Here is a 10,835-nt window from a genome sequence, read left to right on the forward strand (position 1 = left end):
TTCACTGATATTGCTTTTATCGTTTCATCACAAAAATTATGTTCAGTTCTGGCTTCTCAAAAGCCAGTCCCAATTGATGTGCGTAATTCCTTACGAGGAATTCGCACATTCCTTCGCTCACGCCGTAACTGGTCGGTTAGTTTAGCTACTGGTTAATTTACTATTGTACTTGTATTTGTATTTAACACTTTTGTTTTCATTTCCTTTAATATCATGGTTTACATTTGTCGAAAAAAAAAAAAAGTATATAAAGCCCAATTAACGCAATTACCACCCCATTGTTCTCGTATAAAAGCTCACCTCATCATTCATCCTCCCGCTAAAATCCCTCTTTCTCACGCCCAGAAGTAAGAACCCTAATTTCGATTTCAACAAACACCAAAAATCAATTAATTTAGGGTTCCATTAAAAAGGATTACAAGATGAAGATTTCGATAAAGGGAGGTGTTTGGCAGAACCTTCCTTCTTCGTTGTTCATTCCTAAATATGCTAAAGGAGATATAGTTCGCTCCAACGAGTCGCTTGGTTCTTCCAAGGTATCTTTTCAATCTTTGTTCGAGTTAGTCTTGTGTAAGACGGTTTACACTAATATAGTCGTAAAACAGGTCCAAACATAACCTTATTAGTGGGTAAAGACGTAAAGTGGTTACTAAAGATCACGTTTTACTATAAATTCGTGTAAAGCCGCCTTACACAAGTAAGTAAGTATTTGTGTTTTTGTTATCTTAATTCCTTGTTTTATTTATTTATTTATTTATATTTATGATCTTTAATTAATCAAATTAATTAGTTAATTAGGATGATTATCGTTTCGTTTGTGCTTCGTTATTTGTGGCATCACTGGAATGTTGTATAATTAGCGTTAAATTTGGCATTTTGTAGGGAGAGTGGACAATAAAAGAAGATGAAAATTTACTTCATCTTGCTAAGCTCATGCCGATGCAGTGGAAAACTATAGCACCAATTGTTGGTCGTAGTCCATCACAGTGCCTTGAACGTTATGAGAAACTGATTGCTGCGGGTATAGATGATACGCCGAGTAATAAGAGGAAAAGAAGAGACTATGATAAAGTTAGACGCGTAAGACAGTCTAAATTTCCTACGACAGTTGAGGAGTTTGAAGGAGAAACAAGGGTGGATAAGGAGTCTGAAGAACAAGAGAAGATTGAAGAAGGTGTGTCGGATAGGATAGCTTTTAAAAAAGCCGAGGAAGAGGTGAGGTTACAGTCATTGCTGAGGAATAGATCAAATGTTCTGCAGATAGAGCTGCCTCGCCCTCTAGCTGGTTCGGTTGAGCTCATTAGACACTCATTGATGAGAGCTGATGAAGACAAGAGCTCTTTTGTCCCACTAACTGACATTCAGCAAGCAGATGAAATTATAAGAAAGGAGTTGCTGTCCTTGTTAGAGCATGATAACGCCAACTACCCACTAAGCGATAAACAGAAAAACAAGGGAGTTAAGCGTACAGCCAATGGAGTCCCTATTATTGATGATTTTGAACAAGCGGAACTGAATGAGGTATGACTTTCCTGTTTATTAAGTGCATATTAGTGGCCAGCTCGTCTTTTTTGACAATTTGAGTAAAACTTGCGTGGGTTTTGTAAAAGGATTCAAATTTGAAACCTCAAAAATTATCTAAGTAGAGGACAAATGTTGTTGTTGAGCGGTCATTGTTGTTAAGGCATCTTTTCTACTAGTTTGGCTTAGTGCGTGCTGTGGTTTTCATCTGTCTCGTGTTTTACAGCTACATAATAAAATTGCACCTTTGACTGTCTAAAGCGAGCATCATGTTTTTTGCTTAGTGCGTGCTGTGGTATATACCTAGTGAATCCTGTAGGTGATGTGTACTTTAATGAAATTTGTTTGCTGATTCTAAACCTTGTGCAGGATTGTTGTTGTTAATGTAATTTAAAGTGTATGCTTTCGGACTGGTATGTATTCTCACACTTATCGCTAAACACACTTTTCAGGCCAGCTCTCTTATTGAAGAGGAGGCTCAATGTTTACGTAGAGCAATGGGACACAAAGAGGATTCACTTGATGAATTTGTTGAGACTCGTAGGACTTGCTTGAATGATTTGATGAATTTCCCAACTCGTAGTGCTTATGGTCTCTCAACTATAGCTGGAACTGCTGCTGAGAAACTTTCAGCACTCCAGAATGAATTTGAACACGTCAAGATGAAAATTGATGATGATAACAAAAAGGCACAGCGGAGTGAGAGGAAGATTGATATTCGCACTGATGGTAACAAGGTTAGTGGTAATACTCATGTTATTTGGATTTTCGTGCCTTTCATATTATATATAATCATCACTTAATCTCTTTAAGCTGCCGAGATTTTTTTTAGAACTTACAGCAAAATTTGTGATGTACTGTTGGTTTTTCTCCTGCAATTTCCAGGCACGAGAGGCTAAACTCAGGGAACAAATCGAGCTAACCTTCAATCAGATGAATACAGCCGGGATAGAATTGGATTGCTTTCTAGCTTTACAGAGGCAGGAAAAAGCAGCAGCTTTATTAAGGATGAAGGGTCTTTGGGAGGAAGTTCAGAAGCAGAAAGAGCTAGAAACTAGTTTACAGAAACGTTATGGAGATGTTGTCGCGGAACTGGAGAGGATTCAGGTATTGATGGAGCAGTACAAGATACAAGCTCAACAACTAGAAGAACTAAAAGCAAAGAAGCAAGCTGAAGAAGACGAAGCCAAGAAGCAAACTGAAGAAGCGGAAGCTAACAAGCAAACTGAAGAATTGGCTTCTGAAGTGCTTAACACGGTGGAAGTTCCTAAGCCTGTAAGCATGATGATGGATGTAGGTATTTAATGTTGTAAACTGAACAATGATGTTATACGGAATTTGAAAAAAGGCACCTAGACCGATCCTGAAGCTTCTTGTGATCAAAGTGAGGGGGCTACTATCAATCGTACATATTTTCCAAAATGTTATCAGAATTTATTACAGATTCTGAAAAATGTGCATTATTAATTTGAATGGGAGGAGTAACACTAAAAAAATTATGAAACTTCAGCATAGCATGTGACTTGTAAGGAAGATGATTTCACAAGAGAAATAGCGAATGTAGTATCTCAAGGTGGTGTCATTTGACTGATATTTTCATTACATTAGCTGTGAAAGATCCAACTAAAAGAAGCAATGTAGCTTCTGAGTTTGTGTTGGCGTCGGTGTGGTAATGTCGGTTACCAATAGCATGTATTCGTTGGTTGGAACATTGGAACTTGAAGATAGCATGTCATCGTACTTAAAAACCTGATATTCCACTTGTGAGCATTACGATTAACTGTCACGCTAGACTGTAAAAACATAGGAGGAACAGCTTTCCCAAGTTACTGCCCCTTGTGGTCTGATTCCAACTAGTTTACATGAACAAAATCAATATTGTAAAGGCAAAACCGCTAGAAGTTGCATGATATTGGCATTACAATCTCGACATTTCAAAACAATGGCTTCACATACATTTTATGGAGAGATGCTGGAGAAAAAGGCTTGACGTCTTGACGATGCTCACCATATATGTAAACAGAACAGCTGTACACACCCTACAGAATAACCATATCGTCATTTCCCATAATGCATTATGCATATATCCCATATGGGCTACGGCATATGTAACCAAAACAGCTTGCACGCCAAAACCAGGTAAAAGTTAAGCCGTCTGTCAAAAGCTGCAACCTTTGATGATTGGAACGAGCTCTAGCCATAAAGATTGACACATGTAGAACAATTACATTGCCTTGTAGGCATACATGTAGCTCCTAAGCTTTCGGACTTCTGATGAGGATTCACTTAGTAGATGATCTACATAAAGGCATAGTCCTGCGCCACTGCAAGAGGTGACAATTGGATAGACATTTTGAGCATATTTCATAGAAGTAAATAATAGGAGTAAGAAAGAAACAAATGGGTTTATATATACCTTATAGGACCAAATGGAAGCCATATAACATCCCACCGGAACTTTGGCAATCTACAGCACATAAAAAAAACAATGACAAATGAGACACCAGTAGACATGTACGTAAATGGTTCAGAAGTCATTCACCGATAGCTACTACCATGTTCAATACCTAAGCATGTAATACAGCCAGAAGATGGCAAGTAAAACCCCACCAGTAAAAGAGTACCAAATCCACTGCCTATGACGGGCTGAACTCTGAATCAATCCCAGAATGGCCGTTGAGCATGCTACAACAGCTAACCAATCTGTCATGTGCAATGTTAGTAAATAGTAATAGTCGAGATGTCATTAACGGGGTAGAATAATAGCTATGTTACCACACTTTGATCGAATTATCAAGATATTGATAGTTTGATACGAAAGTTGCGCGGAAGCGGTTTAAATGAATAACAAACAATAATGAAAAAGGGATATTTGACCGATCTAGACCTATAGATCGTTCAATGGTGATCAATTTCGCAAGACCTATTGCTAGTTGATCGAGTTAATGTTTGAAAACGCGTCAAACAAGAACTAGTGTTGGAACGAAACGCGTCGATCCGAATAGCACAATTGCAACAACAATTCTGTTTCTTTTCTTATTCAATATTCAATCTTTAAAACGCAGTACACCCTATGCCTTATATAGGCTTACAATCATCTAACCCTAGTATCTTTAGGAGATACTCCCTCCGTCCCGCTCAATTGTTGTCCTTTGGTTTTGGCACAAAGACCAAGGAAAGAGGAAGGGGTCAATTACTAAATGACAAGTGGATCAAATTGGGTGTGAATGATCAAATTGTTCATCAAGTTCATTCTTAAAATAGAAAGGACAACAAATGAACGGGGGAGAGGGAGTATTATTCTTGTACAATAAGAAAACTAACTTTAGGAAAGAAATAACAGAAAGCAGAAATAAGTAAACTTCCTATAATCCGAACACAGCTCACCCGTGTTCGATCCCTGCCCCTTACTGAATTTTTAAATATGTCATCATGCGGAATTGTATCATAGTTGCTGCAAACGATTCCAAGTCTCAAACCAAGATTTAAGACCATGGCCTTAGCCTTAGATATAATGCAGATTAGCCATCATGAGGAAAAATGATTGCGTGAAAACAGGTAACATAAACAATTTTCTTATTCATTAGGCGTTTGAGGTTGTGGCTATAACGCAGACGGAATAAGGTTTGCATTTAGGGGACAACTACTTGAGGCAAAATTTGGACGAGAAAAATGGCTGCTAATAATGCATAGAGTTGACACAATCAGAAGAATGGCATACGCGTTTGACATGACCTACACTATTACGGAGCAAAGGTGTCCATAGATACATCACCTATCGTATTCATAGATCAAGTATTCTAGTTTTGCAGGGGAGGACAAAAATGCACATGCAATTAACTTTGGCGCACTGCCAGAGAATAACACAATAACACTTGGGGTGGGGTCTTAGTTTAAAAAAGCGCGCCTAGGCGCAAGGCGCAATGAGACACCAACCAGATCGCATCAGACACCAGGCGCACAAGGCACAACTAGTGAGGCGCACACGAGGTGCATTAGTGTGCAATTCCATATTTTTTTTTCAAAATTCTTTTATTTTGCTCTTCTTTTCTCCCCTTTATCCTTAATTTTCACTTTTAAAAACATGTTAGCCCTTTTTAAAACAAAAAAAGCGATTATTCTTGCACGAAATTTGATTGTAAAATATGGATGTTCTTTTGAAAAATCAGTGCGCCTCGTGTGCAAAAGGCGTGCGCCTTCGCCTTGCACCTTAGCATGGGCGGCCATGAGCCCGTCCATTCGGCTCGCCGCACCGGGGCCCAAGCCCGCTAAGGGCCTCCTCTGGACCAAGACGAAGATTAATAGTAATTGATGCATAGAAAGTGCACTAAACTTGCAGTGATTTAGTGGTGAAGAACTAAGTTAGAGGAATTGACAAATAGCTGGAAGGTCAGGGGTTCGATTCCCTTACCTGACATTTGTTTTTAAATGACAACTACTATTTTGACTTATAGGTGATTTATTTTTTTTACCGTAATAATTTTCATATATTTATTTTCAATGAAATATATCATTTCAAAAAATAACACTTTTTACGAATATTTTATTATTAATAATTAAGTTACATTACTCCATTTTTTAAATTTAATCTTATTTATCAATTATTGTTTCGCAAAAAAAAAAATGATAATAGCCGAGCTAAATGAATTAAACTAATAGAGGAATAATATGATTTGTTTTTACATCCTTTATGGGTTTTACTAGTTCAAGACACCTACTCCCTCCTATTCTCCATATTCTTCCCCTTTGTTGGAGGCACAAGAATTAAGGAGGGTAATAAAGTATGAATTGTGGGTTGGGTGGAGTTTGGTGATAGAAGAGAGGAATGAATAAAATAAGGAATTGTGAGTTGGGTGGGGTTTGATGATAGGAGAGAGGAATGAATAATTAGGAATTAAATAAGGAATTGTGAGTTGAATGGGGTTTGGTGATAGGAGAGAGGAATGAATAAAATAAGATTAAAAGTTTTCAAAAAAGGAAAGGGGAAGAAAACCTGAATAATCCGTTTTAGGAAATAGGGAAGAAAATGGAGAATAGGAGGGAGTAATAAATTCCGCTTTATAAATTTCAAATACTTGGTATTTGATAATTTAAAATTACGCCGTCGTCAAATATTAAAGGCATCAAATAATAGGTTCGCATTTGTAAGACTCGGAATTTATGAGAGGATTATGACAAGGCCACAAGGGTGTTCATATAATACATAAAAAAATACGTTTGCATATAACTTGAAAAATATGAGACGATTATAACAGGGCCTTTATATAACATTTGGAACAGGGCCACGAAATTCTATTGGCCGCCCCTGCACCTTAGCCCCTTGGGACCCCATCACCTCAGTGCGCCTTGCGCCTTCTCAAACTACGGGTAGGGTAGAATAGACATTGTCAGATCTTTGGCATAATTATATGACGTACCAAATACTAAGCGCCTCCTCAAACTAAGGGTGGGGTAGAATAGACATTGTCAGATCTTTGGCATAATTATATGACGTACCAAATACTAAGTCAATCGTCAGGAAAAAACAAATGTTCAGTGACATAACAGCTACAAATTTAAAAAAGGGAAACATCAAGTAGAAGTAGGACCTGAAAGTATGAGCAGCCGTGAATCGATGTCCTCCATGAAATAAGCATGATAACGCTGTCCAATCAAACGTAGATAGAACAATTTTAGAAATGATTCACTCATTCACTGTCGGCACAATCCAGTACTAGCTAAGGCAATTAAGTCTTGCTTATGAATTACGATAAATCTGTCCGTAAGAAAACTATGTGTTGCTACTACTAAAGTTGCTCAAGTCCATCCAACGTTGACTCGTGTCCCTTCTCATATTCTCAACGCTTCATAAAATTCCAGAATTAGTACTACTACTCAGTTATTCTCATGTAACATGGTATGATTGCCGTGGAGTCTTTTTCAGTTTTTTCTGAAATACCATGTCTCACAATATTACCGTCTGAGACGATTTATCAAGCACCAACAATAAAGATAAACCTTTGAATATACTAGTCTACTAATTCTACTGAAAATAAGGAAAGCAGAAGACTTTACCAACTCCCATGGATGAGCTGTCTGATGATAGATGGAGAAGAGGAGAAACGCAATGTAACACGATATCAACACCGTGAAAACAGTCTGGAAACACAAAAACACCCATATTCCAGATTCAGTTTCTTACCATATTCCTTTATTTTAATTTTATATAAAGCAAAATAGCTCGCTAAGCTGGCTACACGTGAACCAACAGTCAACTAAATACAGTTCTCAACGCAAATTTCATTTTGGATCATCCGGAAACAACCCTCTTATCCCACTTACCCCACAACTTGCAGTCAGCAATTGAGGCACGGGGGTAATGTTATTGTCGTAAGCCTAGAAACTAACCTTAGGATGAAACTTACAGTTTCGCAACAATAAAATCAAGCTAAAGCACGATTCTTCAGACATCTGTAAAAACAAAACCATCAAAAAAAGGGAAGATAAAATAGTAATACCCTCCATAAACGACTTTGATGGGCATGCAATTTTTCGAGGGATCGAACCAACTCTTCTTGTTCTGAACAGTGGCAACAATCAATTTCAATATAGACAGTGAAAATGTTATGTGCAGATATACTTTCGTCTCAATCATTTGTTTACTTTTGATTAAAATATCCGTCACAGATAATAACGAGTGTAAATAAATGATTGAGACGGAGAGAGCAAGAACCTTGTGTGTCGATGGGGCGGGAGTCGTCGACAGTAGGAAGAGATAAATCGTCATCTTGGGTTTGATCGTGGAGAGACTTGTTCCATTTTCTTGCCAATTTCTTCATCGCTGTGCTCTCTTCTTTTCTGTTTTCAGTTTTTTGTCTTCCACGCTTAAGGTCTGGTCTAGGAATGACCCTTATGGCCTAAACCGAAACCGATTTGACTTGAAAGAAATTTTTTTTTATCCAAATACAACTCTTAATAACCCATATTCGATTCACTAATTAAAACCATATTCAAATCCATTATTGAAAAACCGGAACCAGATTCATTCGTGCCTAAACCCGATCCAATCAAATATTTTTGAAAATTTAAGGTTTCTTGAACTTGAACTTGAATTTTCAATTTTGTCATATAAAATGATTTTTTATGAATTAAGTTTCGAATCGGGTTGTGGATTATATGGTGGATCGGGAATGTATTTGGAGCGGGTATGGATTTGAAAAAAAAAAAAGTATAAAGGATCGGATATAGATTTGAACATTTTGGATATAGAGCGGGTTTGGATATAGATCGGTGATAAGTGGATCGAGTATAGTTGTTGTAAAACTCGATCCATAACCATCCCTAATCCGATCTGGTAAAACTAGAGTTGAGATGACAAACAACGACATTACACGGGCCTGATACGAAAATTAATAAGTTTGTGTTGAGGTACAATGACCTATTTATGTGAGCGGCTCGACACGATATTTTAATGGGTTGAGTTATCTGAATACAAACCTGACACGAACGACCTATTTACTAAATTAATTTTATTTTCTTGGTTCCTCCATGGCTCCATGTATATCTTATATCTATACTTTCCAAATATCACATGAGACAAATCCCGACACAAAATTAACGTGTTAGGGTCGAGGTTTAATAACCTAGTTATGTAAGTTCGACACTGTAATACCCCGTATTTTATATAATCAATTAAACGGATCTTATCATATATTAAATTATTATACATTTTATATTACTAATTAAGTCGGGTTAATTGTTTAGTCGATAATTACGTTAGGTTATTTTACTTGACTCGAGTCGTATCGATCTAAGTTAATTAAGACGGGTTTATATAGAATTCGAAATGTGAGCTAACCCATTTGAGTTGGCCCAATAACTCATTCGACCCATTTAACCCTAAACCTTAACCCTAATAGTGTACCCTAACCCTAATAGTACCTACCCAACCCGCCTCCCTCACTACACACTCCCTCAACCCGCCTCCCTTCTTCATCAGCACCAACATCAACCTTCACGCATAGAGAGAGAGAGAGAGAGTGAGCTGGGTGTTGACGGCACAGCAAGGAAGCCCTTAGGGTGGTTGGCGATGACCGTGGGTGGCCCTGGTGGCTGTTGGTGGTGGCAGAAAAAGGTAAGAGCAACTCCTTTCCTCTGTTTTCGTATTTTCTGTCGTGTGTTGGTGGTTGTTGCGTGTCTTAGGGAGGGGATAAGGGTGGTTGGTGTCGGGGTAATGGTAATGGGTGGTTAGTGACGAGTGTAGTGGTGGTGGTTATGGTGGTTTTGGGTGGTGATAGTGACGGTGAAAGGCGGCAGCGACAAGGGGGCAAAGAACGGGTTTATTTATGTCTTCAGGCAAGTTTAGACGGATAGGTTTGGGGTGGCGCCACCGTGGACTAGGGGGAGGTCGAAACGGTGGTGCTATGGTGTCTGTGTGCGTGGGTTGGCGGCGAGCAGAAGGGTGGTGATAGAATAGTGTATTGTTGACAGCGGTGGTGGCCGAGGGGTGGTGTAGGCTCTTTGTGGTGAGGCACGGTGGTGAACCAGGCCTTATGGCAGCCCTGGTTCAACTCGCCGGCGGCAGTCGACCAGGCTGGTGGTGGTTGTTGGTGGTGGGGTCGAAGTGGGGAGCATGGCTGGTGGTTGTCACGGTGGTTCAGGCGGCGCGTGAGGAGTGAGGGCGAGAGTGAAGGCGTGGGTTGTGTTTAATCGGGTTATTCGAATTGTTTTAGTTTTGAAACGGGTTTTCATAGTTTAAATCATTATAATTCGTTAATTGGTCGTATTCTTAATTAATTAATTTAATTCCCGAGTTATTTAAATAATTAAAGACGGGTTTTGAGTCGGGTTGTTAAAAGAGAAAAGTTACTATAACGGGAAAGTTTCCATTTTAAGAAATTCTACTTTAGTAACTTTCTATTTTGGGAAGTTGGGGCAGATACTAATCGGGTTATTTTAGTTATCAGTTGGGCATAAGTTTGGTGTCGGGATTGTATTTCGGGAAAGCTTCTATTTTGGGAGATTTCAAGATTTCGTAGTTAGCAATTATAAATATTATAATTGTTTTAGGTGACGGATTCGTGAAGGATCGATAATCAGATTCGTTGCTTTATTTTCGGATCGCTTGAATCGCTTAATTGGATTTCTTTGGCACTTTGAGGTAGGGAAATACATTTGACTTATTATCGTTGTTGTTTAATTGTGTTGACTTGATTCGTGGTTGTTGATTTACGTTATGATTCATATATGGGAAGGTGATTGACTGAATTGATTGTATTGAATATGATATCACAACATCGGGTAACCGGCATGATTTTATGATTTATCAGTTCAGT

At 38.4% G+C, this 10,835-nt stretch overlaps 2 protein-coding genes across 5 annotated transcripts; one reads left to right on the top strand and one right to left on the bottom strand.

The window, feature by feature from the left end:
• Positions 1 to 238: 238 nt before the first annotated feature.
• Positions 239 to 3,035, top strand: LOC141647455 (cell division cycle 5-like protein). Of its 3 annotated transcripts, none has more exons than XM_074455635.1 (4): positions 239 to 517; positions 883 to 1,521; positions 1,974 to 2,258; positions 2,407 to 3,035. In XM_074455635.1, exons 2-4 carry the CDS (start codon positions 934 to 936, stop codon positions 2,824 to 2,826), a joined length of 1,293 nt encoding a protein of 430 aa, XP_074311736.1. In that variant the 5' UTR covers positions 239 to 517; positions 883 to 933; the 3' UTR covers positions 2,827 to 3,035. The 3 variants fall into 3 exon arrangements, with proteins under 3 accessions (XP_074311736.1, XP_074311735.1, XP_074311737.1); XM_074455634.1 differs by having other exon boundaries at positions 278 to 536; XM_074455636.1 differs by lacking the exon at positions 239 to 517 and adding an exon at positions 606 to 697.
• Positions 3,036 to 3,259: 224 nt separating this feature from the next.
• On the bottom strand, positions 3,260 to 8,406 carry LOC141647456 (uncharacterized). Of its 2 annotated transcripts, XM_074455637.1 has the most exons (7): positions 8,234 to 8,406; positions 8,019 to 8,080; positions 7,576 to 7,659; positions 7,110 to 7,164; positions 4,089 to 4,224; positions 3,938 to 3,988; positions 3,260 to 3,845 (listed from the first exon to the last, which is right to left on the bottom strand). In XM_074455637.1, exons 1-7 carry the CDS (start codon positions 8,337 to 8,339, stop codon positions 3,746 to 3,748), a joined length of 594 nt encoding a protein of 197 aa, XP_074311738.1. In that variant the 5' UTR covers positions 8,340 to 8,406; the 3' UTR covers positions 3,260 to 3,745. The 2 variants fall into 2 exon arrangements, with proteins under 2 accessions (XP_074311738.1, XP_074311739.1); XM_074455638.1 differs by lacking the exon at positions 8,019 to 8,080 and having other exon boundaries at positions 8,234 to 8,397.
• Between the last annotated feature and the right edge of the window lie 2,429 nt (positions 8,407 to 10,835).

Source organism: Silene latifolia, chromosome 3 (genome assembly GCF_048544455.1).
Source record: "Silene latifolia isolate original U9 population chromosome 3, ASM4854445v1, whole genome shotgun sequence".
Classification (NCBI taxonomy): Eukaryota; Viridiplantae; Streptophyta; class Magnoliopsida; order Caryophyllales; family Caryophyllaceae; genus Silene; species Silene latifolia.